This window comes from Vipera berus, assembly GCF_964194415.1.
Source record: "Vipera berus genome assembly, chromosome: 3".
NCBI classification, from domain to species: Eukaryota; Metazoa; Chordata; class Lepidosauria; order Squamata; family Viperidae; genus Vipera; species Vipera berus.
In genome coordinates, this window is record NC_138204.1 from 212,285,986 (window position 1) to 212,300,776 (window position 14,791).

Genomic DNA, 14,791 nt, shown 5'->3' on the forward strand with positions numbered 1-14,791 from the left:
TTTTTCAGTTGCCATCTTTGCAGCATCCCCGTGATCGCGCGAGCAAAGTTTGGCCGCTTGAGAACCGGCTGATGCTTACGACCGCTGCCGTGTCCCAAGGTCACGCGATCATCACTCGCAAGCTTCTGACGAGTAAAGTCAACGGGGAAAGCCAGACTCACTACACAACCGGCTTACTAATTGATCAACTGCCGCCGTTCGCTGAGCCACCCAGGCAAGGAAGGTTGTAAAAAGGGGCCAAGCTCATTTAACCAAACGTCTGGCTTAGCAACAGAAATTTTGAGCTCAACTGAAGCCGTAAGTCGAGGACTAACTGTACTGGCTTTTTCAAGCACAGGCCAACATTCATGGGCAGCCAGGTTAGCACCCCGTACCCTGTCACCCATGCCTAGAAAAGGGAAGGTCAACCCAGAGCCCCGGGTGGGCAAGTCGGGAGAAGAGGAAGGAGATGGCGGCACCTGGAATGGCTGTGGCTACATTGGCTCTTGAAGGCGAATAGTTTTGGGAGGGATAGTAAGGGCTATAGGCCACAAGATCAGGAAGATTTTAATGTGTTTGAGCAACATGGTGGAACTAAGGTAACATACGACATACGACCGACAATCTTTGCTGGCCTGGCGAGTTTCTAGTGGTTTTGGAACTGTTGGTGAGACTGTTAAAAGTCGTTGGCGCTGTTTGAAATTGTTCTACCAGCAGCAAGAACTGACTGCTGGCCCAGTGATGGATTGTATTGCAAATCAGGGCTGTTTCTAGAGGAGGCAGAGGAGGAGAGGACCTGGAGCTTATGGAGCAAAGGAACTGGATGAGGCTGTCGGCAGGCCCAGAGGAAGAGAGAGAGAGGCTTTTGGAGGAGTTGGTGGCGGCGGCAGCGTGCTCCAGGGGTGAAAAGAAGCAAGGCCTCTTTAAAGAAAAGGTGGAAGAGTCAGGATCAGAAAAAGGAAAGAAGGCGAGATTGTCAGAATACAAGCTAACTTGAGGGCTAATCCACATGGAGCCCCATTTCCATCTGTCCTGTGTGCCATCGTTCACTCCCTAGAGACTAAAATGGACAATGTGAAATTTGAGCGGGCCCCGAACAAGGAGTATATATCGGAGGTGGTGACCCTTTGAGAGCTGTACGCAACGAAATTTCATTTTGATGTATGCCAATTGGTGTACATTCAAAGTGACAATAAAGTTATCATCAGAAGCAAATAGCTGTGGAAGTGCCAGGACATAGCAGGCCAGCCAGCCTTCCAAGAACCACACAGTAGTGGCCAAAATTGTGGAAACCTTTTGGGAACAGTGTATTTTTGACGTTTGATGGCTAATAACGCCATTATTTTTTTTGGAGTAGTACCATAAAACTACGTATCAATGGAAAGATAATTTAATCAAGAATGTAACGCAACAAAGCTTGTTCAATCATCCGTATTGTATTCTATGAAAAAGTTATGGCCAAATAACCAGAAGAAAGGAAGCACAACTGTTAGGTTGAGATCGGGTAGCTTTCCTTCATCCGATGGTAGCCAATGAGCACGAGAGTTTAGAGAGCCAATCGGGTGTCCTCTTGCTTTGGCCATGAGCCAATCAGATCACAGGAGGATTCGGTTATTGACGTCGTGTATGGAAGCTGAGAGGAGGACATTTGTCAGCGTGTTATGGGATCGCTATTAAGTTGGTTGGTTGTTTTTTTTTTTTATTTAGTGAGCTTGTAAAATGTAATACAATTAAAGTAATGGTGCAAAGAGTTGACTGCTCGCCCTGAAAGTGAGCCTTGTTAAGTGAACGAGGCTACAGTTATAAAGAAATGAGAAGAAAAAAAATGGGTGAACACTTAAACCAAAGGTAGAATTTCTACTGTACACTTTTACCAAAAGGTTTCCACAATTTTGGCCACTACTACAAGCCACAGGGAAAAGCCCCCCCTTGCTTTGATCCCTGCCTGCAGCCAGCTTGGCTTGGCAGCTTTGATCCCTGCCTGCAGCCAGCTTGGCTTGGCAGCTCAGTAGCCCCGGTGCTGGAGAAGAGAGCTGGGAGATTTGCAGAAACTTTATTCCCGCAGCTGTGTTTATATATCAAAGGAGAAGCCCCACCGAGGCAGCAGCAGATAATCCCCACTAAGCACAAGCACTTCTAGAGGGAGAGAAGGATTAGATGCCACTCTGAACACTTTGCTTAACAGTGTTCTGTTCCAGCCTACGACCGGCCCTGGTTGTGTGTCAGGGACAACCCCTTTTTCTTTTTTTACAGTCAACAGCCCTCTCAATTCCTGGCAAATAGATGGGGAGGAAATGGAGGTAGTGACAGATTTTATTTTCCTGGGCTCCAAGATCACTGCAGATGGGGACTGTAGCCAAGAAATTAAAAGACGCTTGCTCCTCAGGAGGAAAGCCATGACAAATCTAGACAGCACACTAAAAAGCAGAGACATCACCCTGTCAACAAAAGTGTGTATAATCAAGGCTATGGTCTTCCCAGTTGCCATGTATGGCAGTGAAAGCTGGACCATAAAAAAGGCTAAGCGCCAAAGAACTGAGGCCTTTGAACTGTGGTGCTGGAGAAGACTCCTGCGAGTCCCTTGGACTGCAAGGCGATCAAACTGGTCAGTCCTAGAGGAGATCAACCCTGACTGCTGTTTAGAAGGCCAGATCCTGAAGCTAAAACTCAAATACTTTGGCCACCTAATGAGAAGGAAGGACTCACTGGAGAAGAGCCTCATGCTGGGAAAGATTGAGGGCAAGAGAAGAAGGGGACGACAGAGAATGAGGTGGCTGGATGGAGTCACTGAAGCAGTAGGCGTGAGCTTAAATGGACTCCAGAAGATGGTAGAGGACAGGAATGCCTGGAGGAACGTTGTCCATGGGGTCGCGATGGGTCGGACATGACTTTGCAGCTAACAACAACAACAGGCTGGAAAAACCCAACCCAAATTTATTTACAGTTCAAACAAAAAAGCAGCAGAATATTTCCTTCAATAAATGAATTCAAAATATCAAACAAGAGTCAACAAACAAGAGTTAAACAGAAGTAGCAAGAACAGACCAGGATTCCCTTAGGATGTCTCCAAATGGTTGCCTTCAGCAACCAGCCCCGCCCACACCTTCCCCTTTTATTATCAGTCCCAAGGCGTGGATTCTCACTGCCTTCTCCTCCTCTCACTGAGTTGCCTCATTGATTTTCTCTGCTCTGCTCGGCTGGATTGCCTTCTGCTTCTAGCGTCTCTGAACAGATTCAGCTGTGACTCCTCTGAATCCGACCCCTCCTCCTCACACAGCTGAGCCTCGTGAGGAACACGACTGGAGGGGCCAGGCTGAGAGTCCTGCAGTGCATCAGAGCCTCCCTCCGACACCGAAGGCTCTCCAAACCCCTCCTCCTCCTCCTCCTCAGATTCATCGGACTCAGTTGCTGGGAGCACAGGCTGACACTGAATCACAACAAACAGGGGCAAGAGCCTATGGTTGGGGGGGGCATGGCTGTTACAATGCAGGGGACAGTTTTCAGCTCAGTTCTGGGGTTTCCAGTCTTTGCCAAAAAGGACCCCCCCCCACTCGGCCTAGGCCTACCAAAGCTGAAAAGAAGAGAACGTGGTTGTTTAACTTACAGGCTTCTTGCAAGAATTTCTCCCTTATGCTGTCTGAAGTGCAGTTTTTACACGTTTTGATTGCAACTGCCATGGCAGGGTTCTCCTGCAAGAGAGAAAGCCCCCACGTTATACAAATGAAAGGAATCACGCAGGTAGACGTTGATTCTGAAGTCTCTTTTTTTTAAAAAAAAAAAGTGTTTCACAGACTTTCCAAAAAAAAAAAAAGACGACAATTTTGCTAAAATTAGCATTTTCTCAGGAACCAGGCATCTGAATATGACAAAGGGCTGCCGCTTTATACGTTTCGTATATGAAGTACAGGAGTGAGGTTGGGGGGGTGGTTTCTTCCCTTACTTAATTTTTACATGTTGCAGGGACTTAGTTTAATCTTTTTTAAATTGGTCTTAATTTTTGTATTAATGTTTTAAAAATTATACCCTGTAAACCGCCCCGAGTCCTTCGGGAAAGGGCGGTATATAAATTCAATAAATTAAATTAAATTAATTAATGCCTACAACAGAGCACTCTGAAATTCTTGTCAAAACTAAAAGAAACGAACATAACCAAACTGTTAAATGTTTAACTTGAACTAATATTGTGGAAGGGTTTTTTTTTTAAAAAAAAATTCTTTTCGATTTTATATTAGATGGATCCAAATGTTTTTGGGTTTTTTGAAAAGACGACTTGCATAATACTAACGCTCGTTTCTTCGAAAGTATAAAAAAAGACGTTAATATTAAAACTGTATCGGCCAATTTCAAGTTTCTACAGTTTGACTGGAAATTTAACTTTGTCTTTTTGCTATAGAGAAGGGATAGAATTCTCATTCTTGATTCTGTTAAAACACTGTGTTCAATTTCAGCTTGAATTAGACCAAGTTTGTCTCGGATTACACAGAAAAAGATAACCCAAAAGTTTCAGTTAACGGTTGTGCATTACACACCAACTTATTTTTCTGGTAGTTTTAAATCTGCCGGTGGGCAACCTGTTTAGTTGAGCTGCACGGTTAGCATCCTATAACACCCTCCTTTCAAAAAAAAGGAAAGTAGGGTTGCCTGTGACACTAAGGCAGTGATGGTGAACCTTTTAGAGGCCGAGTGCCCAAAATGCAACCCAAAACCCACTTATGTATTGTTGGGTGCTGGGTGGGCGTGGCCCACTGGGTGGGCGTGGCTGCAGTGGTAATGGTATACTGGATGGGACTAAAAAGTTCAATCAATCAATTCCAACTTTGCGAGATCTTTTTTTTTCCCCGCGAGAAGTTGAAATTGATTGATTGAACCTTTTTTTTGCACTCAGAGGCGGAGGCCTAAAGCGAAAAGGTTTTATAAAACCCAGCTGAAGGCCTAGGACTGGGGCGACGGCGCACGTGCCCACAGAGAGGGCTCTGCGTGCCACCTGTGGCACGCATGCCGTAGGTTCACCACCATGGCACTAAGGCGTTTGCAGGATTTAATGAAACGCAACCCTTCCCTCTTCTAAAATTCCAGAAACCACCTGCAAACGTAAAGATAAATGAACTTCTTACTGCTTGCTCTCTAAGCCAAATATTTCTAGAGTACTGTACTAAAATGAATTTATGTTTCTTTGAAGACCCCGATCTTTCATATTTGGATTTTGTTCAATCTTTGCAGCAGAGTGGCTGTAGTCTTCTCTTGAATATAAATTTAATAAAAAAAAAATGAGGTTACATCTAAAGGTGGGGCCAACGGAAGAAACCTTTCTGAACATCTTCGACATCTTCCTCAAGCTTTTTCGACCCCAAATTGTCCCCAGGATGGAAAAAAGGGTAAAAGTATTCTTCTCTGGTCGAGTGGCAGAGTTTCATAAAGAACGTTTTTGGGTTTTTTTGACCTAAGGCTCCAAGGTTTCAAACATCTGTTGAAAGAAGCTAATTAAAAGCTAATTGCTCCATGAGAAGACGAGCGTAATTTTTCCCCCCCTGTGCGTTCATGCGTCTCTGGAAAGGGGCTGAAAGCTGCAGCTCCTGCTGAAAAGTTCAGATGTATCCCACAGCAGGCTTAAATCAGAAGCTGCTGGTAGGCAGCGTTCTCTGCATTAAAAAGTTCACACATTACCGATGGCTAATTAGACCCTCAGGCCAAATGAGACTTCTCTTCTCCTTGGACCCCATCTCCTCCGCACACATCCCCACCATGTCACTACTTAACAGCCGGGCGTGTTTATCCTCGGAGCCTCTGAGCTTTGCTATAATCAGAGAGAACGAGTTAAGCTCCCAGCTTACGTTCTTATTACTCCAGTCTTAAGCCAATCGTTTGTGACTTTTGTCTTCCAACTCTCCACCAGACACACGGCACATGTTTCTTCCAATATGCAACATCTTTTGAAAAACTTAAAAGCAAAATATTTCCCCCTCCCTGCCTTCCAAATATCTTTAATACGTGTGTGTGTGTGTGTGTGTGTGTGTGTGTGTGTGTGTGTGTGTGTGAATTTGAGTTCACCTACACAGCTCTCCTCAGCATGACGTGGGTACAATGAGCTTTCGGGGTCAAGTGGGGGAAAAGGTTTAGCCTTAATCTGACATTTTAGTCACCAGGATTGGAGTCATTGTCAGCAGCGTTCGCCACACAAACCAACGTGACACAGTACTGAGAAAGAGCCATATTTGCACAAGAGCAACAGGCTGAAATTGGTTGACCCCAAGCGAGCTGAGAGGACAGTCGACTAAGAATGAAAATAATTTCTAAGCAACCAACCATCCCAAAAGTTTTTGTTGTTGTTGTTGTTGTTTTTAAAGGTGCTTTTTCCATAGACATTAAGCAACCGGCCTTACGTTACCCAGTCACAGCAAACAGCCAGTGAACATGAAGAAAATGTCCTCCAGAAGAATATTTGTAGTTCGGGGTTGAACTGGGGGTGAGCTTGGCGATGTTCTTGCAGACGTTTCATTACCCAACTAAGCAACATCATCAAGGCTAGATTATTTATTTAGCGTACGGCTGGTCACACACAATATTAAAAACATTTCATATTTACAAGTTAAAACAGTTAAAACAATTAAAAAGAAGTAGTAATAAAACCTAAGAGGAAAACAGAAATAACATTTCAGAGTTTGATGTCGAGTTTGGAAATCCAGTCAGTAGCTACCGTTGTTACGCAGAGGAAGTCCTTAAAATCTCCTGGGTATTTTCTATTAGTGCATTCCCTCACTATATGTTGGATAGTCTGTCGGGGAGCCCCGCAATCACATTGCGCTGAAGATGTCTTCCCCCATTTATACAAAGAATCGGCACACACCCCATGAATCGTTCTAATTCTATTGTATGTCACCCATATATGTCGGGGTAAATTGAACCCTGGAGGTATATTATTGGGATTAATATTAATCAAGGCTAGAAAGGAGTGGGGTTTGGTAATGAAACGTCTGCAATTGAGCATCAAGGACCCCACATGAAGAAAATAACTGAGGGTACATGTGATAGAGGTCTGCTAGAACAAAACAAAATGAAGGGCTAGCCCAGGGCTCTTCAAACTTGGCCCTTTTATGACTTGTGGACTTCAACTCCCAGAATTCCTCAGCCAGTCCCCATTTTGTTTGTTAAATTTAAGACAGGGCTCTTCAAACATGGCCCTTTTATGACTTGTGGACTTCAACTCCCAGAATTCCTGAGCCAGCATGGGGGAAATTATGGCCCCTTCATGACTTGTGGACTTCAACTCCCAGGATTCCTCAGCCAGCATGGAGGAACTATGGCCCCTTCATGACTTGTGGACTTCAACTCCCAGAATTCCTCAGCCAGCGTGCCTGGCTGAGGAATTCTGGGAGTTGAAGTCCACAAGTCATAAAAGGGCCACGTTTGAAGAGCCCTGGGCTAGACAAAGGACACCACCCATGCACACAACTGTGGTATAAAACTCTTGCCTTCTCCAACGCTCTTTATATCACCTGGTGGGTATTATAGTTTGATAAATGTGAACGTGCGAGGGTGTGTAGTTTAAGGAATTGTAATCAATAAAGATAAAAGATTAGCAGAGACTCTATGTACCGGGTTAAGAAGTGTTCCAATACTACATAAGGTAAGTTCAAAACTGGACATATTGGCATTTTCACCAGACCAAAAAAAAGTGTACAGTAGATAATTACACACAATTAGAAGGCAGATAATTCTACTTACGAAAAAGTATGAAAACATTACAGATACCTACTGGAGTGGCATAAACTCCTTGGTGAACATCACCAAACTGTCCCTCGCCGATGCAGCGTCCCAGTTCGATCCGCTCCCTCTGAATCTCATAATCCCTGGCTATTAAAATACAATCCATTTAAATTGAAAATCCATTGGTGAAACAGCCTCCCCACGACATACCCCACAAAAGACCAAACACCATCCAAGGTAGCTTAAAATGATTACCCGTTTGCGGTGTGTGTGTGTGGGGGAAATACCAGAATTTGCCCACAAGCAATCCACGTAAATATCATTTCTATCGTGGAACCCTCTTAAAACACCCATTCAAAACGAACATCCTGGAAAGGATGTGAGACATCTAGTTCTGAATAAGTTCCAGTGTGTTGAGTTATATTAATGCAAGCAGTGCAATTAAAACATCTTAACTGAATTATGACCAATGGTTCACATTGGAAAGAAATGCAGAAAAGGGTTAAGGTTATTTTGATTAGCTCCCGCTAATGGCATATTTAAGAGGTCTCCGTTACATGATATTTTAGGGGCTCGTGGTTTTCATCCCTATACACACATTCCTGGAAATAAACCTCACTGAAGAGTGAAATTTATTGCCAAGTAAAAATACATAATATTGAATTGTTAATCAGGAAATCGGCCAAGAACAGTTTTAATAAAGCTGGGGGGGGGGGGAAACTAGCCAAAATGCCTATGCAATTTATTCTGCTGACACGTCATACTTATTTTATTATGTTTTTTTCTTTAGTAAACTGCTTATTCCTAATATCATTAGGCATTGTTCATTGCCAACTGAATTGTCTATTTTTATTTCCATACTTCAAATAAAATAATGGGAAACATGCTTTCTTGTTTCCAAAAGGGGAAGTGGAAATGATTTATTACGATGAGTTCAAAAAAAAGGTAAGAATAGACATAAAATCTTCTATATTCTACATACCCATTTTTATTTGAACACAGCAGGTTCCTCTTTATAATCCCATAACTATCAAACGTGTTGGCTTAAAAATACACAATTGAGCCAGCACTTTATTAATAGAAAGTCAACAGTTCCTTTAAAAAAAAGATATCTCCAAAATTGTAAACAGATAGATAATTAAAGGATCTCCTGTTACCTTCATCTATTCCATAGCTTTCTGCAGTGCAATTAAGAGAAAAATCAAACACTGGCTTAGAAAATACTTCTTAAAATGCAAATTACATTTGGAAAATAATTTCCAGTATTCAAAATCCTACACACAGGCATTGTATTTGAAATTTCTGCAAACTCCCCAAAACACATGATCTGTTTTTATGACACCATCTAAATAACACAGATGCCATTCAACTTTACTTTGCATATTATAAAACATTTTAGGATAAGGTTGTTGCATTTATCTACTACATGTTATAAGCTAGGTTTTTCATTAGCAATGGCTAACAATTTTTAAAAAATCATTCATTCCCTCTCCCTTGCAAGAATACTCTTTTTAAAAAATTATTATTATCCCTGGTTAATCAGCCTGATTAGCACTTGGAAGATGACCTCAAAGGGATACTGAGGCTGTGGGCAAGGCCAGACAGTCCTAACACATCCAAGAAGGCAGTAACAAAACACATCCACGTTGTTGCCGAGAAAACCAAATGGATGTGTCTGCATTATCACTAGGAGCTGTGCTTGGTTCCAGAATAGTTTTAATTTTAATACTTAGGTTTTAAATTGTCTTCTATGGTTGCAGAGAGAATGCTCATTTCAGATGCAAAGCACAATCTCTCCTCTTAATGTGTGTTTCCATCCTTTTAAAACAAGCTGAGATTTTTCCATTACAACCAGCACTTTGGAAATTGGATTTTGATTTTACTAACATTTACTTGTTTATTTATATGTAGCAATGGCAATAGCACTTAGACATATATACCACTTCACAGTGCTTTACAGCCCTCTCTAAGAGGTTTACGGAGTCAGCCTCTTGCCCCCAACAATCTGGGTCCTCATTTTACCGACCTCAGAAGGATGGAAGGCTGAGTTCAACCTTGAGCTGGTTAGGATCGAACTCGTGGCAGGGAGCAGTGAGTTAGCCTGCAATACTGCATTCTAACCACTGTACCACCACCGCTCTTACAGTGAGGGGAAAAAAGTATTTGATCCCCTGCTGATTTTGTACGTTTGCCCACTGACAAAGAAATGATCAGTCTATAATTTTAATGGCAGGTTTATTTTAACAATGAGAGACAGAATAACAAAAAAATCCAGAAAAAATGCATTTCAAAAAAGTTATAAATTGATTTGCATTTTAATGAGTGAAATAAGTATTGGATCCCCTATCAATCAGCAAGATTTCTGGCTCCCAGGTGTCTTTTATACAGGTAACGAGCTGAGATTAGGAGCCCTCATCAATCAGATCCCAAACTCACCACCATGGCCAAGACCAAAGAGCTGTCCAAGGATGTAAGGCAGGCATGTCAAACTGCCGGCCCGCAGGCCGGATGCATCACAACGAAACCGCGCCCTCCCCATTGCCGGCAATGGGGAAAAAGTCGTGATACGTCGTGCGACGTCACGAGTTTGACATGCCTGATGTAAGGGACAAGATTGTGGACCTACACAAGGCTGGAATGGGCTACAAAACTATCTCCAAGCAGCTCGGTGAGGAGGTGACAACAGCTGGTGCGATTATTTGCAAATGGAAAAAACACAAAATAACTGTCAATCTCCCTCGGTCTGGGGCTCCATGCAAGATTTCACCTTGTGGAGTTTCAGTGCTCATGAGAACGGTGAGGAATCAGCCCAGAACTACACGGGAGGATCTTGTCAATGATCTCAAGGCAGCTGGGACCATAGTCACCAAGAAAAGAATTGGTAACACACTACGCCGTGAAGGACTGAAATCCTGCAGCGCCCGCAAGGTCCCCTGCTCAAGAAAGCACATGTAAAGGCCCGTCTGAAGTTTGCCAATGAACATCTGAATGATTTGGAGGAGAACTGGGTGAAAGCGTTGTGCTCAGGTGAGACCAAAATCGAGCTCTTTGGTATCAACTCAACTCGCCACGTTAGGAGGAGGACGAATGCTGCCTATGACCCCAAGAACACCATCCCCATTGTCAAACATGGAGGTGGAACCATTATGCTATGGGGGTGTTTTTCTGCTAAGGGGACAGGACAACTTCACCGCATCAAAGGGACGATGGAAGGGGCCATGTACTGTCAAAATCTTGGGTGAGAACCTCCTTGTCTTAGCCAGGGCATTGAAAATGGGTCGTGGATGGGCATTCCAGTATGGCAATGACCCAAAACACACGGCCAAGGCAACAAAGGAGTGGCTCAAGAAGAATCACGTTAAGGTCCTGGAGTAGCCTGGCCAGGCACCAGACCTTAATCCCATAGAAAATCGTGGAGGGAGCTGAAGGTTCAAGCTGCCAAACGTCAGCCTCGAAACCTTAATGACTTGGAGAGGATCTGCAAAGAGGACTGGGACAAAATCCCTCCTGAGATGTGTGCAAATCTGGTGGCCGACTACAAAATATGCCTGACCTCTGTGATTGCCAACAAGGGTTTTGCCACCAAGTACTAAGTCATGTTTTGCGAAGGGGTGAAATACTTATTTCACTCATTAAAATGCAAATCAATTTATAACTTTTTTGAAATGCATTTTTCTGGATTTTTTGTGCTCTTACTGTCTCTCACTGTTAAAGTAAACCTACCGTTAAAATTACAGACCGATCATTTCTTTGTCAATGGGCAAACGTACAAAATCAGCAGGGGATCAAATACTTTTTCCCCTCACTGTAGATCCTGCCTTTATTATTTTCACCAACAACCTAAGGCAGCAAAAATATCCAGCACATCTTCCTGCTCTTATTTTCCCGACAACAACAACCTGTAAGGTGAGTCGGAGTGAGAGGGAGTGACTGGCCCAAAGTCACCCAGCTGGCTTTCATGCCTGAGGCAGATCTAGAACTGGTGATTGGCTCAAAGTCTCCTAGCCCGCATTTCTAAGGAGGGACTAGAACTCACTGTCTCCTGGTGATTGGCCCAAAGTCACTCAGCTGGCTTTCATGGCGAAGGTGGGACTAGAACTCGTGGTCTTCTGCTTTCTAGCCTGGTGCGACTGAACCACTAGACCAGGGGTAGGCAGCCTTGGCTCTTTTATGACTGGTGGACTTCAACTCCCAGAATTCCTGAGCCAGCATGACTCAGCTTGGAAACCCCTCCCTTTCCCCTCAGTGTGGCTGGCTGAGGAATTCTGGGAGTTGAAGTCCACGAGTCATAAAGTGGCCTAGGCCAGGGGTAGGCAAGCTTGGCTCTTTTATGACTGGTGGACTTCAACTCCCAGAATTCCTGAGCCAGCATGGCTCAGCTTGGAAACTTCTCCCTTTCCCCTCAGCATGGCTGGCTCAGGAATTCTGGGAGTTGAAGTCCACCAGTCCCCTGCACTAGACCAAACTGGATCTCATTTTCAATCATCAACATAAACACATTCTAAACAGGTTTAGATATAGGAAAACATTGAGAATGAAGGTGGAATTTTCCTGCCTTTTCCTTTTCTTAATGCACCGAAGTGTAAGATCCTGGAGGGAAAGCACTTGTAATCCTTACGGTTCTTGTGAGTAAGACACAGCGTAGTGCCTGAACTGAAACACCGAATAACTAGCAGTTTCCCACCTGGACAAGAATCCCAAATTGACCTCTCTCAACTGTTTTATGTGTGTTTCTATGTTTACTGTTTCAAAAAATAAATAATAATCCCCAGTGGGGATTCAAGTACACTTAAACCTTTTGCTTTCAATGTCTAGGTCCAAAATGATACCTCTCAAATATTCCCTGATGAAACTGCTCTACAACTATGTTTATTGACTCCATCAGGGTCCAGAGTGGAAAAGGAAGACTTACTCGAAGGCATGGTATACGTGTCTTCTTCGTCTATGATCTCTGCATAGTCATCTGTTTCTGAAATGAAATAATTGGGAGAATCTGAAGGAAATGACCATAATAAGAAACAGAATAAAAAGACTGGAGGGGGGGGGGAGACTGTGTGTGTGTGCGCGCACACACAGAGACCCACACACACAGAGAGACTGCTTTTCTATCCAAAACCCAAAATCTGCAAGCTTTTCACCTCCCCATACACATCTCCATCTGCCATCGTGATTAAATCTCCCCAGACGAGGTTAACGCAGGGACATGAAGATGACCTCATTCCCACCTACATTACGTAACCAAGAGCTGTTTTTCAGGGACTAGAGGCAAACTGAATGCATCTTTATGATCAGGAGACAGTTCCCCTATTTAGAGGCAGGAGTCAAAACATGAGTAATCCCATCGGAAGAATCAACACAAATTTTCTGTTATAAAAGAAATTCACAAAAAAGCAACGGATGAGAGAATTTGCAGGGGTAGAATGGAACAGCATGGACAAACAAGACCGAACTTGACATACATCTGAACATTTGAGCCCAAAATAGCAATGTCTGTGATATTTGGGTTTTTTTTTTAAGTTCTTTATAAAAAAAGAGATGAGGCATGTCTGGAAACGACTGGTCTTTCTCAAGGCCTTGAAGCCTTGGGGTCCCGATGATGTGGCTGAGCCCATTTCTTGATTCCACTAACTCAGGGGTCTTCCAACTTGGCCCTTTTATGACTTGTGGACTTCAACTCCCAGAATTCCTCAGCCAGGCACATGTGCCTGGCTGAGGAATTCTAGGAGTTGAAGTCCACAAGTCATAAAAGGGCCAAATTGGAAGACCCCTGCATTGACTGTTATGAATGATTATTAATTGCTGCTGTTGGTCGTATTTCTCAGCTGCTAATATATGGTATTTAAAATTGTGTTACACTGCTTTTATTCCTTTGTTACGTGCTGTTGGCCACCGAGGGTCATGAGCAGCTATATCAATTTAATCGATCAAGTCACTGAAAGGGTTATCCACGTATCACAAGTCTGCTCTTAACCAATTCTAGCTATTTCAACATTATTGTCTAATTCTATCCTCACTCCACCCCCAGTATTTTCATCAAGGTTTAGCTTTTATTATGCAAAGAGATTAGCTTTATGTCCACAGCTGTCCTTCCGGCTAGAAATCTTAAATGTATATGCTCAACAGCCAAAACTGTAGCTTCGCTTCAGCTCTTCCCTGTCATCTAAGTTGCCTTCTCAGTTGGCGGACCGGAGGGAAAAGCATTTTACACGTGCCCGTGCATGCACACGCAAATGGGGCGGTGCTGGCGCCCATGTGACACTTGCTAACGGCGCCGTTTTTGGAGCCCAGTGCCCCGTTTTCACTACCCAATGCCCTTTCTTTCGCTGCGCAGGACCCCATTTGCATAGCAGCGGCGCTACCGCAAGTGGGTATGAGTCTATGCACATATATCCGTGTGCTGGCCAGCCTGTCCCGCGGCCCGCTGGCTTGCAGGCCACGGCCCACAGGTTGGCGACCCCTGATCTAAGCCCTGACAGCACTTGAGTTTAAATAAGCCCTTCCTCTCGGGAACAGGATTTTGTTCGTACACTTATAAGATTTCCTCAAGCCTTCCCCACCTAATTAATTAAAAAGTTAAAAAAAAGGCAGAATTCCAAGGAAAAAAGAACAAGAAACTGCTATCCTTGAACTGGGAAAAACTAGTGGAAATTAGTCTCTTCCACAGCCTTGCTAAATTATAGGAGGAATAATAATAATAATAATAATAATAATAATAATAATAATAATAATAATAATAATAATAATAATAATGATAATGATAATGATAATGATAATGATAATGATAATGATAATGATAATAATAATAATAATAATAATAATAATAATATCGTTGTACCAGGAGATGTCAGAGTCGAACAAAAAGAACTGGAAAAAATTACAAAATACCGCGACCTGGCCATTGAAACTGCGTGATTATGGATGAAACGTGTAACAGTGATACCCATCGTCGTCGGGGCACTGGGAACTATGTCCAAAAACTTTGCAAAATACATCAAGAAATTGCGGCTTCCCGCAATAACTCCAGCAAAGCTACAAAAAACTGTGCTACTCGGAACGTCTTACATTTTGAGGAGATACCTGGTTGATACCTAGGATGCTGGCAGCAACC

At 43.3% G+C, this 14,791-nt stretch overlaps 1 protein-coding gene across 8 annotated transcripts in view; it reads right to left on the reverse strand.

Annotated features, from left to right (window-relative positions):
* The window catches only part of PTK2 (protein tyrosine kinase 2), a 265,648-nt gene that overhangs the window by 83,463 nt on the left and 167,394 nt on the right, over nt 1-14,791 (reverse strand). For 7 of the 8 annotated variants that reach the window (XM_081323023.1, XM_081323024.1, XM_081323022.1 and 4 more), the window contains 3 exons: nt 12,596-12,652; nt 7,733-7,830; nt 3,584-3,668 (listed from right to left, as the gene is read on the reverse strand). In XM_081323023.1, coding sequence (XP_081179149.1) covers nt 3,584-3,668; nt 7,733-7,830; nt 12,596-12,652 — 240 coding nt within the window. Of the gene's footprint in view, nt 1-3,583; nt 3,669-7,732; nt 7,831-8,840; nt 8,862-12,595; nt 12,653-14,791 lie in introns of all 8 variants that reach the window. The other variant, XM_081323026.1, reaches the window with a different exon arrangement.